General features: G+C 37.7%; 1 protein-coding gene across 5 annotated transcripts in view; it reads left to right on the plus strand.

Annotated features, from left to right (window-relative positions):
* The window catches only part of LRBA (LPS responsive beige-like anchor protein), a 730,178-nt gene that overhangs the window by 244,292 nt on the left and 467,937 nt on the right, over nucleotides 1-17,949 (plus strand). For all 5 annotated transcript variants that reach the window (XM_062199509.1, XM_062199506.1, XM_062199510.1 and 2 more), the window contains exon 35: nucleotides 12,584-12,648. In XM_062199509.1, coding sequence (XP_062055493.1) covers nucleotides 12,584-12,648 — 65 coding nt within the window. The remainder of the gene's footprint in view (nucleotides 1-12,583; nucleotides 12,649-17,949) is intronic.

A 17,949-nucleotide genomic window follows, 5' to 3' on the forward strand; every position in this document is an offset into this window, starting at 1 on the left:
GTTCTGAGGTTTCTGGTATCAACACTTTAATCTCTTTAAAGATGCTAATAATTGTGGATATCATAGGAAACAGAACAATGATAGCCCTGCCAGTATAAATAATGTGGAATATCACTATTTGATTCTCCCAATCAACCACTTATAAGAAGAAATGATTTGAATTTTGGTAATGAATAATATATTGACTTGTTTCTCTAATCTCACTGGACAAATTAGGAAAAAGAAAAGATGAGCCCAGGGATTTTTTTTTTTTTTTTTTTTGACAGGCAGAGTGGACAGTGAGAGAGAGACAGAGAGAAAGGTCTTCCTTTTGCCGTTGGTTCACCCTCCAATGGCTGCCGCGGTAGCGCGCTGCGGCCGGCGCACTGCGCTGATCCGATGGCAGGAGCCAGGTGCTTCTCCTGGTCTCCCATGGGGTGCAGGGCCCAAGCACTTGGGCCATCCTCCACTGCCCTCCCTGGCCACAGCAGAGAGCTGGCCTGGAAGAGGGGCAACCGGGACAGGATCGGTGCCCCGACCGGGACTAGAACCTGTGTGCCGGCGCCGCAAGGCGGAGGATTAGCCTAGTGAGCCGCGGCGCCGGCCGAGCCCAGGGATTTAAATGACCATCCCAAGTGACCCACAAAGGACTTGAAAACCTCACTGTATTCCCTGAATGAAACCCTTATTTGCTGTTGACATCAGGCAAGATCGTTAAACATGGAACTAGAATTTCATCTTGTAGCTGGCTGAATTACTGATTGAACTCTGGGCCTTGATAGGTGTCTACCGTTGATTGTGACAGCAGTGATTGTGAAAGGCTCCTGAAAATTGGAATGGTCCTATCTTGGAAGACCATGATGAAACTGATGACACTGAGCCTCTAAATTGGGATCAGTTTACTTTTTAGTCTAAGCAGCATCTCTGTCCCCAGTGAAAACAGTGTCCCCACCCCCAGGGTGAGCAGTCTCTTCACCCCTGTAAAAGGGGTGAAACAGTAACTCCTGGGAAGGAGGTTTCCTAGCCAAACAATGGTGATTTGCCACAGGACCCACCCCCACCAGGCTACGTGGCTGTCAGACCTCATAGGAGGTCCCTAACGGTGAGATTCAGAGTGTGACTCATAAGAGAGGATGCTGCATTCGGAAATAACTGCCTGAATTTTCAGATTGACACAGAGAGAAATCTAGGGAATGTACGTGCTTTGAATATAGTGTGCCCTCTGAAAGTCATGGTGAGATTTGACTCCAAATATAATGGTGATGAGAAGAATTTTTTGGGTCATAAAGGAGTTAAGGCTTTCTCCCTACACTGGGTTAATTCTCCTGGGAGTAAGTGAGTATAGCTAGATTGGGTTTTGTTATTAAGTTTTATTAAGAAACATCCCCTCATGTTTTCTCTTTTCCACATGGGCCCACTTGTGCTTCTGCTTTTCTGCCGTGTTATGAGGTAGCACAAGGCTCTCACTGGATTTGACCATCTGGTCTGCAGAACTATGAGCTGTTTAAAACACTTCTGTCCTTTATAAGTACTCAAGCTCAAGTATTCTGTGACAGCAACAGAAAACAGACTCAGAATGACTTTAGCATTTGGGATCATGGTGGAAGTGATATAAACTTGGATCAGGTTGAATTTATTGATACAGGCTTATTTAATGCTGCAGCTATGGAAGATAGAGTTCTAGCAGTTTGGTTGGTTTTTGGCTGAAATATGGTATCAAGGTGGCCTGCGTTGAGGGAGTTAGATGCCAGCCCTGCCTTTTTTAAATATATTTCTTAAAGATTTATTTTATTCATTCGAAAGAGTTACAAAGAGAGGTAGAGAAAGAGACAGAAGGAGAGAGTCTTCTATCCTCTGGTTCTTCTGAGTCTCCCATTGTGGTTGGAGGGGCCCAAGGACTTGGGTCATCCTCCACTGCTTTCCCAGGCACATTAGCAAGGAGCTGGATCAGAAGTGGAGCAGCCAGGAGTCAAACCGGCGTCCATATGGGATGCCGGCACTGCATCTTGTTGCATCTGGCCCCTCCTACAAACAAGAATGAGACTCATGTATACTGGGCCTTTTTGGATTTTAGAAGCAGCATATTTCTCGCTTGTGTGTACTACTCTGTCTCTTTTTCCAAGTTGCTAGTTTGAGCATGAATAAGGGAAGATTCTGCGATAGATCTAGGCTTCTGTGCATGCCATAAGACATGGAACATCCAGAATATCAGTGACAGATGATAGTGCCACTTGGAGCTTCTGACAGTGCACTTTAGGAAAATTGCAAGGCAGATCCTTACAATTGTGAAGCAAGATCTGACATCTTTCCAAGATAAGAATTCTTTGGAAAAACAACTCTTTGCTTGTCACAAAGCCTAGGAGAGACTGAATGCCTAACCTAGGGCTCCCAAGTTATCATGTGACTTGAGGTGCCTATTATGAATGATATTTCCTTCCACCAGTCATACAATTACACATTCAGGGGCCAGCACTATGGCCTAGTGGGTTAAGCTACCACCTATAGTGCTGGCATCCACCATGGGTGCTGGTTTGAATCCTGGCTGCTCATTTCTGGTCCAGCTCCATGCTGATGCACCTGGGAAAGCAGCAGAAGATGTTTCAAGTGCTTGTGCCTCTGCCACCCATATGGGAGGGCCTTGTGACACTCCTGACTCATGGCTTAAGCCTGGTCCAGCCCTGGTGGTTGTAGCTATTTGGGGGAGTGAACCAGTGGATGGAAGATTCTCTCTCTTTCTCTCTCTCTCCCCCACAATCTTCCTCCTCTCTTTCCTCTACTTTTCAGATAAATAAATCTTTAAAAAATTTTTTTTGCCCACAGCACAATCTATGAAATATTTGTGATGGGGTCTAAGGAGGTCCTGAGAGCATAAGGAAATTATTCAAAGGATGGATCAAGTAACCATAGTTCTCTCATTCCTGCCACACTCACTTCTCTCTCCCAACTCCATCTTTTTTCTCATGAGGAGTTCCTATGATCAGTTGACAGAGGTGAAGAATACATTGGTCTGGTTTATGATGGTACTGAATAGCAAACAGATCTCACCTGAAATCATATTGCATCATCTGGGCCTTGCCTGAAGGACAGTGGTGAAAGAAAATCATTTCAGCAGGCAGAACATTAAGCAGTGCACCTGGTTGTTTACTTGGATAGAGGAATGGCTAGGCATGTGTTGTACTGATTCATGGACTCTGGCAAATGATTTGGATGGTCAGAGACTTAGAATCAGTATGATTGAAATATTGATGACCAAGACATTTGGATTAGAGGCAGGTTTGACCTCTCTGAGGGGGGGAAAAAACCACAATATTTTTTATGTTCCATATGAATGCTTGCTGGAGAGTAACCTCAGCAGAGGAGGGTTCTAATCATCCAGGTGATAGCATGGCCCATTTTGTGGGTACCAGTACCAGTCAGCCTCTTTACCCAAGACACCCATGTGACCACCCAATGGACTCATGAACAAAATAGGTATCTGTGGTATGGATGGAGGTTGTGCATGGTCTCAACTACTTACCAAATCTGACGCATCACACTTGAAAAAAAAAAAAAAAGAATGGTCAAACTGTGGCCTCATTTTATTGCTTTAGAGCATACTAATATTTGGAATTACTTTTAAAATTTAGGCAAATTCATGTATATACAAAATATTAAAATCTGTTCTAAGAGATTACTGAATTTACAGAAAGCTATCAATTTCATTTCCAAAGACTTTAGAATTCTATTAAAACAATGTAATGAATACCTGTATACAGTATACTGTTTGGTACCTTTTTATTTGTACTTATTTGCTGAAGATAGGGAAGAATAGACTTGATATTACTAATGAAATTTTTCCACCATAGCTAACATAAAAGACATTTTACCACCAAAAACACATATTTAAAATTTGGTGGAATTCTGTTCAGTAGGTCTCACTAATATGTAAAATCTGTTGTTGTTGTGTGACTTCAGAGCATTAGTAAGCTAAGAGTATGTTTTAGTAAAAATTGACTAGTCAACAATTATGGCCTTAGGAAGTGATAGTCAATTAAATATAGCTTAGGAACAGGTATGAAATTATTGACTCTGGTCTTTTTTTTTTTTTTTTTTTTTTTTGAGTCCTTCCTCTCCAAAGTGCTGAAATGTGTTTTGAAATTGCTTAGTTGCATTAGTGGTTGGATTTGAGGCTTTTAACGTGTTTTTCATTGGTGCCTCTGGGAAAAGAATAACCAAGACCTTTAAGTGTACCATGCATTTTGCATCACTGTATACTTGTAAATAGTGGGATGAAATATTGAAATGATCATGAAAGATGATAACCATTAAGCCTTCTTTCAACTATTAAAACTCACTACAGGTTATATTGAGCTGTGGTTTATGAAATTGTTTAGACTAACGCCTTCTTTGATAATTGTTTCTGAAGTGGAGAAAAATGCTCCAGGATAGCATGAGTAATGAATATTCCTTTCAATCTTGGCAACTTCCATAAATTATGATTGAGCATGTTTTATTATGGAGAAAACTTGGCTTTGAGTAACATTTGGACTATAAATGAGGAAAAAAAGACATTTTTTATTCCTATAGGCTTCAAATTCTTTTCATATAGTTTTAAATAATCAGTATGCATTTTTTGTATTTTACATTTTATTAAATATGGATAATTAGTAATTTGGAAAAGGATATAGAGAAATGAAAACACAATGATATTTTTTGAGAATTGAAGTATTGGTAATGGCCAAAATGCAAGATTTGTATTTTTACTTCATACCTCATTTTATTCAATTTTTTTTCCTAATAAAAACTGGTTAACTTTTTTTCCCAGGTTATTACAAATTGCTAAATTGAAAGTTAACATGTATAGGTTTATAGATGATCTTTGGAAGTATGAGAGGCCTGGGGCTGGTGCTGAGCTGACAGTCCATATGGGCGCTGGTGCAAGTCCTTGCTGCTCCTCAGCTATGGCCTGGGAAAGCAGTGGAAGATGGCCCAAGTGCTTGGGCCTCCGCACCCTCATGGGCGACTTGGAAGAAGCTCCTGGCCCCTGGCTTTGGATCGGGCCAGCTCGTGCACGTTGTGGCCACTTGGGGAATGAACCAGTAGATGAAAGATCTTTCTGTTTCTCCATCTCTCTGCCTGTAGCTCTTAAATAAATAACTAAATCTTAAAAAAAATTGAGAAGCCTAATGTATTAAGAGTAATAAGTTGGAATTTCTAAACATCTATCCCAACTGGATCTCTTACTTCTATGAGTAGATGTGTCTGTAGTTCTAATTTATTTTTAATTTAGAAAAATTTTATGTGACAGGTTTAGGTTCAAATGTCTTATTGTGGTTGTTTTTATAGTTAGAGTATTAACTTTAGTTTTTAGTCCAACTTCAATAATACTTTTTAATACCTTTGTGAAATTATAATGGTACACCTTATGATTTTACAATAAGTAAAGGTTTCTATACGTAATGCAAATTAAATCAAAATGATGTTTATCTTTCTGCTTAAAATATGAGTCAGCTGTTAGCTGTTTTATCTGTGTCATGTTTTGAGTTTTGTCTAAATAATGTGATAAAAGTCCCCTCCTGTTGCAGTTTTGGCTCAGATAAAATGGATTTAAGGAAAATACTACTGGTAAATACTTTCAAAATTAAATTTTCAGTAGATTTTGCTTTTCAAAGCAGTTTTAGATTCACAGCAAAATTGAGAGATTTGGCTGCTCTCCCTGCCCCAATGTATGCATAGTTTCCTCCATTATCCACATCCCTCCCCAGTGTGGTGTAGTTGTGACAGTGTACCAGCCCTTGCTGATACATGTCATTTTCCACAGTGCCAAGTTGACATTAGGTTTTACTTTTGTGTAGTCTGTGAGTTTTACAAATGTACAATAGCAGGTATTCACCAGTATAGTGTCCTACATGGTAGTTTTACTGCCCTAAAAATCATTTATGGTCTCCTAATTCATTCCGCCCTTCCCTCGAATCCCTGCAAGTGTAATGTTTTTACTTTCTGCATAAGTTTTTCCTTTTCCAAAATGTCATACACTTGAAATCGTATACTATATAGACTTCTAAAATTGGTTTAAATGTAGATTTAAAATTCCTCTATGTCCTCATGGTTTGATGACTCATTCTCTCTCTCTTAATTTTTTATTTTTTTATGATTTATTGGACATAGTTTCAGAGAGAGAGAGAGGGAAACACACACACACAACAGGAAAGAGAGAGAGAGAGAGAGAGAGAGAGAGAGAGAGAGAGGCAGAAAATCTTCCATCTACTGATTACTCTTCAAATGGCCGCAATGGCCACAGCTGGGCCAGGCTGAAGCCAGTAGCCTTGAACTCCATCTGGGACTCCCACATGGGTGACAGGGGCCTAAATACTTTGGCCATCTTCTGCTGCTTTCCCTGGCAGGTTAGCAGGGGACTAGATTGAAAGTGGAGCAGCCGGGACTCAAACTGGTGCCCATATGGGATGCTGGCACTGCAGGCAGAGGTTTAATCTGTATCACAACACTAGCCCTCATTCTCTTTTTAAATTACTTATCTAATTTATTTGACAGGCAGTTAGGCACAGAGACAGAGAGACACACACACCAGATCTTAAATAGAGCCTCCATCTACTGATTTGCTCCTCAGATGTTTGCAACTGCTGAAGTTGAAGTCAAGAGGCAGGAATCCAATCCAGTTGTTACATGTGGGTGGCAGGGATTCAAGCACTTGAGAATTTATCTACTGTCTTCCGTGGTGCACACCAGCAGGAACCTGGAATTGTGGCAGGGCCAGGATTCTAATCTAGGCACTCTGATGTGGAATGTAGGCGTCCCAACTGGCATCTCAATTGCTAGGCAAAGTGCTTCCATACTAGCTCATCACTTTTAGTTCTCAATATTATTCCATTGTCTGATGGTACCTACTTTATTTATCTATTTACCTTCATTCACCTTCCAAAGAACATCTTGGTTGATTCTACATTTTGACAGTTGTGAATTAAGAGGCTTTAAATTGGTATACAGGTTTCTAATTGGACATTAGTTTTCAACTCCTTTAGATTAATAACAAAAATCCTAATTTCTGGATTGTAGTAAGAATATTTTCAGTTTTGTTGGTAAACATCAAACTGTCTTCCAAAGTGACTATATCAGTTTTGCATTTGCATCAATAAAAAGGTTTTCTGTTGCTCCACATTCTTGCATCTGGTGATGTCAGTGTTCTGGATTTGGCCATCCTAATAGATAGGTAGTGGTATCTCATGGTTGCTTTAATTTACACTTGCCTAATGATGTATTATGTGGAAAGTCTTTCATATGCTTATTTTACATCTGTATATTTTATGGTGTAGTATTAACTGTTTTTTTGTCTATTTATTAATTTGTTGGCTTATTGATGGATTTTTAAGAGTTCTTCATTTATTTTCATAATAGTCCTTTATGTTCTATGCAAATATTTTATCCTAGTCTGCAGCTTGTTTTTTTATTCTAGTACAGAGTAAATTTTTAAATTTTAAGCATGTTAAATTCTCCAGTGACATCAAATTATCAAATCTTTTTTTTTTAACAGAATATTCCTTTGATTTTTTTTAAAAAGTCATCACCAAACACAGGATCTTATAGATTTTCCTTTATATTACCTGATAAGAGTTTTGGATTTTATATTTTGATCTGTGATTTATTTTCAGATAATTTTTTGGTAGTTTTAAGATCTATGTCTAAATTCATTTTTTGGCATGTGGAGGTCCAGTTGCTCCAGGACCATCTGTTATACAGATTACTTATCATCCATTTTGTTGCCTTTGCTCCTCTCTCACAAATTTCATGACTATATTTATGTGGGTCTATTACCATATTATCTATTGTATTCCATTAATCTGTTTGTTCTTTTGCCAATACCCCATCGTCTTAATTCCAATAGCTTTGTAGTTGGCTTTAAAGTCAAGTAATGTTAATCCTCCAACTATATTCTCCTTCACTATTCTTTGGGCTTCTGTGGATCTTATGCCTTTCTATATTTGTATAAACTTTAAAAACCATCTGTTGATATACACACAGTAACTTTCTGGGATTTGAATTGTGATTGCATTGAATCTAATCAAATGGGAAGAACTGACAACTTGACAGTATTGAGTCTTCCTATCCATGAATATGGAATATTTCACAATTTGTTGTACTTGATTTCTTTTACCATTTTCCTCATGTAAGCTCTTTTACATGTTTTATGAGGTTTATACCTGTTTAATTTTTTGTGATATTATAAATGATACTGTGATTTTCATCAAATTCTACTTTATTCTTGGTATAAAAGGAAGTGATAAACTTTATATTATCCTTTCTTTCAAAAGGAGACAGGAAGATGGGGAGGGAGGGTGAGAGTGAGAGAGATATATACTCTGTCTGCTGGTTTACTCCTCAAATGCCTGCAGTAGCCAGGTCAGGGCCAGGGTAAAGCCAGGAGCCCAGAACTTAATCTGGGTCTTCTGTATGGCTGGCAGAGACCCACATACTTGGGCCATCACTTGCTGCTCCCAGGGTTGTACATTAGCAGGAAGCTGGAATTGGAAGCAGAGCCAAGAATGGAATGAACTGTGGCACTCCTATATGGGATGCAGGGGTTCCAAGTAGTATCTTAACTGCTGTGTCAAAGGCCTGTCCTGAGTTGATTAATCTACTACCTTAATATTATTGATTATTAGTTTGGGGAGTTTGTTGTCTTACTGTTTTTCTTTCAGATTTTCTATATTAGATGATCCTCTCATATGTGAAGGAAGACAGTTTTGTTTCTTTTATTTTATGGTTAAGAGTTTTTATTTCCTTTTCTTATTGCATAAGATAGAACTTTCACAATAGTGTTGAAAAATAGTTGTGAGAGAAGACATCCTTGCCATATTCCTGATTATAGATGCTTTATGAAACAGCACAACTAACAATTTATATATAGAATACTAGTCTCTCTCTCTTTGCTTGCCTTATTTAAATTAAGGAGTATATCTATTTTGAGGTTTCTTTAAGTGAACTAAATGAAAACTCAGTTTAAGGTTTTACCTCCCGATTCTGTAGTGCCATATAAAATTTCCAGGTGATTTCCCTGGAGTGCTGTGTTGAGCGTGAGACCTGAGAAGTGAGCATATGCTTCTATTCTTTGACTGTGGCATCCCTTATAACCAGTTGTTGCTGTTCACATACTGTAGGTCCACAAAGGGACTGTAATGCTCTCTTTATTCCCTTGAATTATAAGTCACTTCTAATTCTTTCCTAGGTTGTGCTTCTATCCTGCTATTCATGTGCAGTTAGATTTAGGGTATCTCTTTAAGGCCTGAAATTCCCCAGTGCTGTGCTAGGGAAGTGCCCTCTGTACCAGGATCAAAAATGTTACCTGTGGTTTCTGCTTTTTCCGATCTCCCTCATCCTACCTTTTGAAAAGGAAGGGGAGTGTGGCACATGCCTTATCTCAAGGATATGTTTTCTTGGAATTTGGTTTCTTCTGTTTTGACTACCTGTCCACTCATTTAATTTTGAAGAAAATAAAAATGTTTTAAATTGGACTGAAATTCCTATTTTATTTTTGATTTGGTTTACCTTAGTGAAAGAAATTTGAGCCATTTTGTGGTTCTTTTTTATATCAATATTACTCTATCTTAATAAGTTATAGAATTGTAAAATATTATTCCTGGAAGAAACATTTTAAAGGGATTTTCTACAACCTCAAAATGTCGGTATATGTCCTTTTTTGTTTGTTTTTAAAGTTTTATTTATTTATTTGAAAGTCAGAGTTACACAGATGAGATGTAGGGAGAGAGAAAGAGAGAGATAGATAGTCTTCCATCCACTGGTTCATTCCCCAGTTGGCCGCAATGGGTAGAGCTGCACAGATCTGAAGCCAGGAGCCAGGAGCTTCCTCTGGGTCTCCCATGCAAGTGCAGGGGCCCAAGGACTTGGGCCATCTTCTGCTGCTTTCCCAGGCCATAGAAGAGGGCTGGATTGGAAGTGTAGCAACTGGGACTTGAACTGGAGCCCGTATAGGATGCTGGCACTGAGGGCGTCAGTTTTACCTGCTACAACACAGCACTGGCTCCTATATGTCCTGTTAATGTAAGAATTGGAATGAAAGGACAGGTTTTATGACTTCTTGTTTCTTGCTCTTTCCTTAACAATAGATTGCTTTTCATTCTGTGTTACGTCTTGCCAGTTATTGTAACTCTAATGTACGACTAATTTGTATTTAATTTTTATTTTACGGTATATGTTCTATTAGTATGATTATATTGATATTATTCATGAAATGAGTTTCTTTAACAAAATCACAGCATTAGTCATTTTAGCTCTGAAAGCCACTAGGGGGGTTTTGAAGAATAAAAAGGTAGTGTAAAAGTGGGAATCAAAAGTAGAAACTAGAAGAGAAAGGATGAGACTGAAAAACCTATAAAAACTAAAAACTCTCATTAGGGTAAATTTACATGGAATTTAAAGAGGTACCTGGTCTACCATGTTTATTGCAGCGCCATTTACAATAGCAAAGATATGGAATCAACCATGTGTCCCTCATCAGATGAATGGATAAAGAAACTGTGCAATAAATACACAATAGAAATACTATTCAGTGATTTTTTTTTTAAGATTTATTTATTTGAGAGTCAGAGTTGAGAGAAGTAGAGGCAGAGAGAGAGAGAGAGAGAGAGAGGGAGGGAGGGAGAGAGGGGTGTCTTCCACCCGATGGTTCACTCTCCAACTGGCCTCAATGGCTGGAGTTGCACCGATTCGAAGCCTGGAGCCAGAATCTCCCTCCAGGTCCCTCACGTGGGTTCAGGGACCCAAGGACTTGGGCCATCTTCTACTGTTTTCCCAGGCCGTAGCAGAGAGCTGGATCAGAAGTGGAGCATCCGAGTCTTGAACCGGTGCCCATATGGCATGCCAGTGCCTCAGGCCAGGGCGTTAACCCACTGGGCCACATTGCCAGCCCCACTATTCAGTGATTTAAAAAAAAAGTGAAATCCTGTCATTTACAGCAGAATGGCTGGAATTGGAGGACATGATGCTGATGAAATAAGCCAGATGAAGAAAAGCAAATACCACATTTCCTCCTTGATATGTGGAAGCTAAAAAAAACTGAAAACAAACACAAATCAGAAAACCTCAATCTGAAAACAGAATGTTGAAAATTAGACTGGAAAGGATAGAAGGAATTTGTATTAAAGAAAAAATTTGGGAAGCTGGTTGTGATGCAGTAATTGTGACAAAATACTAATATGAAATATTAACCATACTGCAAGTGAGGTGTAAGGGTTTATATGGGAACACTTTGTATTACTACTTCACAATTTTTGTTTTCTAAATTTCAAAGTATTCTAAAAAATGTTAAAATATGAAAATAGTTTAGGTGAGCAGTGTTAAGTAGCTAACATGGTCTTTTGAGTTTTGTAAAACAAACTGATCAGTTTAGGGATGTTATTTAACAATGTGCTTCTAAAAGTGTCTGGAAAATGGAATTAAATGTGAGTTTCTTTTTGGTCCAAAGAATTTTGAAATCCATGCATATGAAAGATCTTCAGAAAGTTCATTGAAAATGTTTACTGTGAAAAAACTGTGGATTTCAAATTTTTTACATTAAAGTTAACATTTCTAAATTTCATTTGCCACAAGCTTTTTTATGTACTCTTGTAGTTAGAATATAAAGGCTCCTAAATTATTAAGAAGCATAAGGATTGTGTATATATTTGCAGGTTTTTTTATTTTTATTTTTATTTATTTTTTTGACAGGCAGAGTGGACAGTGAGAGAGAGACAGAGAGAAAGGTCTTCCTTTTGCCATTGGTTCACCCTCCAATGGCCGCCGCGGTAGCGCGCTGCGGCTGGCACACCGCGCTGATCCGATGGCAGGAGCCAGGTGCTTCTCCTGGTCTCCCATGCGGGTGCAGGGCCCAAGCACTTGGGTCATCCTCCACTGCACTCCCTGGCCACAGCAGGGAGCTGGCCTGGAAGAGGGGCAACCGGGACAGGATCGGTGCCCTGACCGGGACTAGAACCCGGTGTGCCGGCGCCGCAAGGCGGAGGATTAGCCTAGTGAGCCGCGGCGCCGGCCTGCAGTTTGTTTTTTTAAAAAGTCTATATGTGTATATGTTTATATAGACATGAAGACACACATACAAAGTACTTGGTTACATTCACTTGCCTTTCTCAAATCTAGGTTTATTGCAGTCTTTTATTATATTAATGCTTTTCTTGTGTATTTTTTGAGATACAGGGTGAAAAATTCATTTGAATGTACTCTGTTGGCTGATTTTCTTCGATACTTTTTAATGAATAACTCTTTAGTGAATAAATTTCATGCAGGCAAATTTTTAACAGATAAAGCACACAGTTTACAGCTTTGTACCTTTTATTGCAATTTTCCAGATCAAAACTGCTCTAGCCCAATTCACAGATCTTCTTTTATTTCTTTCTCAATTGTTAGTCTTCAATTTTTGTGGTAAAATATGTTCTATTTGTTCAAGTTATTGAGCTGTTTAAGTTTTCCTTCATTTTGAATAGGTATTTTCATATAAGTAATTTCATACAGGTATGAAATTAATGTAGATTTTTCTCATTATTGGTTTAAAGGAAATAATTTAATGAAATGTCTTCAGCTGCTTTTTGCTATTTTTTAGGAGTGGCAGAATTCTATTCAGAAGAATGCAGGCCTTGCTTTTATTGAACTTGTGAATGAAGGAAGGTAATCTATTTTCTGTCAATTTATATTTTGCTTTAAAATATGGTTGATATTTCTCCATAGAAACTTATATTTGGAGGTTTTTTTTTTTTGAGTCAAAAATGTAGTGGAGTTCCTAAGAAACTGATTATTAAAAATATGTGTGATTATTTTTGCAGTCAGTCATATGGTAGAGCTCTAATACATATTGGTTGTTAAAAATAGGTCAACATTTAACCACTTTGTTACTTTTTTCATGATCACATACTTTTTGATAAGGTTCTGATATTTATATTTTAGTAAGTTTGACTAAGTTTGGCAAAAGTAAAATGATGGTACCATTTGCAAATATAGTGATAAGCCATACTTGTTTGGACTCCAGTCAAGTTGTGTTACGTTTGTAGAGCCAATAATTCGATGTTCATATTATCTCTCTTTTATCATAGGCTGGCCATATGAGGAAGGGATAACAAGTTTCAGTTTTTGCTGTGATGTAGTGAGAAGGGGCGGGTACCCTTTGTTTTTAGTAGCAACAGAAGAATTCAAAAAAATATCTAGTAGAAAGGAGAAGGGAGGAAAACACAAAGTTGAAAAGAGGTAAAATGGAGAAAATAAATATGAGAAGTTGAAAGAATAAAAGGGTCAAAGTATGAATGAGAAAATGAGTTGACTGCTGTATATCTGTTATTTTGTAGCTGATTTTGTATTTTTGGAATTGACCACCCAGAGTGTAAGTTTAAAGTGTGACTGGCTGCTCTTGCAAGTAGTATTCTATGAAAAGATATTGTTTCAGGAATATTCTTAGTAGTTTTGGCTAGTATTGTTGAGGGATTGACTTTATCATTATTGTAATGATTTGCACTAGCAACTAGAAATCCAGGTTTTATCTTACAGAAAATGGAGAAAGAGATATTAATAACTTTATTTGGTTTTAAATACTACTAAATCTTTCACTCAAATAATTGTGGGTGTTCATGAACTGGTATTGAAAGCAAGCAAATGATTGTAATTATAATGACTTATGCCAAATTCTGTGATAGACATGTGGAAGTACCAACATATTAAGGAAGCATAGAAGAAAAAAAAACGTCCTCAATTTGGTTTGGAAGAATCAGTAAAAACTTAACCAGAGAACATGATTCTGGGAGATAATATTTTCAAGGATTAGTAGGGTTAGTCATGTGGATGTTAAAAAGTGAATATCATGGCTAATTTGGAGGATGTTTGTGTGAAAAGGATTCCAAATAGAGTGAGCAGAATATCTAAAAACATTATGGCATGGGAAAGAATATAGCATATTCAAGTGTTCACGTATGTGTTGCACTAAGGATGTATTGTTGGAATAGAATTTAGTGTTTGAATCATTAAAAGCCATATTTGCACTTTTCTCTAAAGATAGTGGGATGGTTTGGAAGATTTTAAGCAAAAGAATGTCCTTATGATATTTGTCTGGAGAGAGAACTGGCAGAAATGTTTAGAATAGGTTGATGGGGAAGAGAGGTGATTAAAGTCAAGAAGAACATTAATCCAAGCAGAGCTAAATTGTGGCCTGGCATTTGGGAAGGAGCAGATGATCAATAAATATATTAGTGATTGAGACAAGTACTTTAGTCTTCCAGCAAAAATTTCACAGAATTTATTCATCAAAAAAATTAATAGTTTTTTGGATGAATTTCAGTACTGAGGGATTGGATGCTATTAAAGTTTGTATGTGAAAAATAGGTGACAGGAGTTATAGATTAAATATTTATTTGTTTTATATAGTGCAGAACACTAGCAGATTTTCTATAATTTATGCCATTGTGTAACTGAAATTCTTGAGTCTCTTTTTAAGGAAACTTTTTATATAGGGCGGTTTTGATTGTTGTTGAGTATGTTAACTGTGAATACCTTTAAGTTTGCCTATTGAGAGATCAGGCAACATTGCCTTAGAATTAAGACCATTGTCTTTCAAAGTAACTCTGGTTGGCTTCAAGTTTTCACTCTGCTATTTGGCAAGCATTTTTACTTCCCTGAGTCTCAGTTTCTTCATTCATTCATTCAGCCAATATTTATTACCAAAATTTTTTCTTTTGAAAATTATTTATTTTCATTGTATTTGAGAGAGACTGACTTAATCTTCCATCTGCTGGTTTACACCCCAAATACCCGAAACTGCCAGGGCTGATCAGACCAAAGCCAGGAACACAGAGCTCAAAATGGATCTTCCATGTAGGTAGCAGGGACCTATATCAATTTGAGTATGATGTGGCATGCATTATACCAAACAGCAACTTAACTGCAGCTCCAGACACCTGCGTTCAAAAATTTTTCTTATTGCTGATTATGCAGCAATCTTAGATTCCATAAGCATTGATGGACTATAAACAAAAATAATAAATAAGAGGTAGATTATTTAGTTTGTGAATTGTGGTGAAATACTATGCTAAAAGAAAATGTGGAGGCAGGGTGAGGGGAGTGAAGATTTTTTGAAGGAAGGATAAAGGGTTGGCAGGGTTTGCAGTTTAGAGTGGTCACATTGAGCAGATGACATTTGAGCAAGCACTTGAGGCATGCAAGAGTTAAACATGGGGGCATGTAGGGAAAAGTATGTCCAGTCCTGGGGAACAGCAAGCATAAAGGTGAGAGCTTCCCTGGTATGGCTGAGGAATGAGGCAAAGATAGTGGGAATTGAGTGATCAAAGCGGACAATTGTAGAAAATGGGTTTAGAGATAAAACGAGGGTAAGACCCTCTGTAGAGCTTTGCCATTATTTTTGTGGGAAATGACATTTGTTGTAGGATTTTAAGAAGAAGAGGGAAACAATTTAACTGACATTTTCAAAGATTTACTGGCTGCTGCATATGGGAATTTAAGGATAGAAGCAAAGAGATCATTTAGAGCGCTATTGTAATCCAACCTAAACACAATAGTGGCTTGAACTCCCATAGTAGCAATAGAGGAGGAAAGAAGTGGTGGGATTATGAATAGTTTTGAAGATGGAGTTGGTAGTTACTAATGGATTGAGAGAAGGCTAGGACTGAAGTATTACTCTTAGGATTTTTGGCCTGTGTAACTGAAAGGATATTGTTTCTATCAAAAAGTATGGAAAGGACTATGGATTTTGGGAATCCATATTGGGAAAGTCAAAAATTCAGTTTGGAAATAATTGATTTTGAGTTCTCCAGTAGAAAGTAGAGATGTTAACAGTGACTAGTTCTGTTTCCAGAACAGAGATAAATTTTGGGTGTTATAACATGCAGATGATATTTGATTCCTTGTGACTAGACAAGTTGATTAAGTTAGTAGACTGAATATTGAGATTTGGCCACTGACTTTAATAACATGGAGATTGTTTCTGACTTAGATAGAAGGTGTTTTACGGAGAATGAGGTGCAAAAGAAAGCCTGTTTGCAGTGGATTTCACAGAAGGTAGAAGAATGGGAGGAGAGGAATGTAAAGATAGTGATATAAAGTATCCTTTCAAGGACTTTTACTACAGAGTTGAGCAAACAATATAAAGGGAGTGGTAGTTTGTGGGGGTGAAATGGAATCATGGAACATTGTTTTGTTTTGTTTTCCTAAAAGAGAGTAAGAAAGCTAACGGTTTGATGTTTGATGGTGATGGGGACGAGCATTTGACAGTGGGAAAACTGATGTAGTAAAAAAGGGAGAATTTCTAGAGTGACAGTTTTAAGTGAATTATAGAGTAAGGGAGTTTGTGCCAAATGGAAGGAGTGTCCTAAAATACAGTGTGGATGGACCATATATGGTAACACACAAGAAGACGTTTTATGTTATTACAGAGATTGATAGGTAAAAAAGGAAGTGGAATGAGAGTTGGGTTTAAAAGAATTTAGACTTGCCAAGTATATATCAATGGAAGGAAGATGAGATGCAGGAGGGTAAATGCAGTTATGGACCACGGGGTTACTATTAGGCTGGATGGAGAGAAGATGACAGATAAGAGATTGAGTGTATGTGGAAACAACAGGACGAATGCATTGGAGAGCTAAAGACTCTTCAAAATTTCAGTACTAGGAGGAGTGAGCTAGAATCCAGGGAAGTGGCTGGTAGAGTGAGAGGACTCTAACCAAAATCATGCAGTTATTAGTAATGATGATCAGCACATTACCATGCCATGAATGACTGAGGTAGAATGAAGAATAAGATCTTGGAAAGATGAATTTGGAGAACTGACAGACCAGGATCCTGATTATATTTGAATATCTTATCTTTAGAGAACACTTACCATTCCTCATCATTGGTATATCTACATGGCCCCAACTAATTCTGCTTTACTTCTTAATGAATTTAGCTCTGGTACTGTCACTTTCTCCTATACTGTTTCTAACTAATTCTTAGTGATTTCATCCATATTGTGGCATCTATGAGCATTTTGTTCCTTCTTGTTGGTGAACAGCATTGCTTTGTGTGGATGCACTACATTTTATCCCCCAGTTGATGGGCATTTGGATTCCTTTCTTTTTTGGCAAATATTATGAATAATGCTTTGAGTATTTGTTTACAAATCCTTGCATGATACATTCACATTTCTCTTGAATAGATACCTGGGAGTAGAACAGTTAGGTTGAATGTCAAGTTTAAAATGTTTAACCTTGTAAGAAACTGCTCAGCCCTTTTCTATAGTCCTGTGATAATTTACATTCCCACCAACTATGTGTGAATCTCACAGTTTGTACATGTTTTTTCTCACATACACTGGCAGTTCGTTTGATTAAGAGTCTTCATGGTGGTCGTCTCATAGGAGGTTTTATTGATAATTTCCTTGATGATTAGTAATGTTGAGTATTTTTTCATGTGTCAGTTGGCTACTTTTTAAAGATTTATTTTATTTATTTGCAAGGCAGGGAGATCAAGAGGGAGAGACAGAAAGAGATCTTCTGTATGCTGGTTCTTTCCCCAGATGGCCACAGTAGCTGGGACTGTGCCCTGCTAAAGCCAGGAGCCCAGAACTTTATCTGGGTCTCTGATGTGGGGGGCAGGGGCCCAAGTCCTTGGACCATTTTTCACTAATTTCCCAGGCATATAGGGAGGGAACTGGATCAGAAACACAAAAAGCAGGACTCGAAGTGGCATTGCATGCAACAGTTGAACCCACTGCCCCACAACTCTGACTCCCAGAAAATATATGCAATAAAATATTTTTTATTAAAATGATTACTACATTTTGTGAAGAAATTATTCCTCTAATGTTTTTCTCAACCATGCTTATCCAGAGTTACAGGTTATTATTTCTTCTTGGAAAAATAATACTTTAAATGACTTATTTATTTTTATATCATCTGTATTCATAATACATTTTCTCTGATTTCTCACCCATGT

The sequence above is a fragment of the Lepus europaeus genome, chromosome 8, assembly GCF_033115175.1.
Source record: "Lepus europaeus isolate LE1 chromosome 8, mLepTim1.pri, whole genome shotgun sequence".
NCBI lineage: Eukaryota > Metazoa > Chordata > Mammalia > Lagomorpha > Leporidae > Lepus > Lepus europaeus.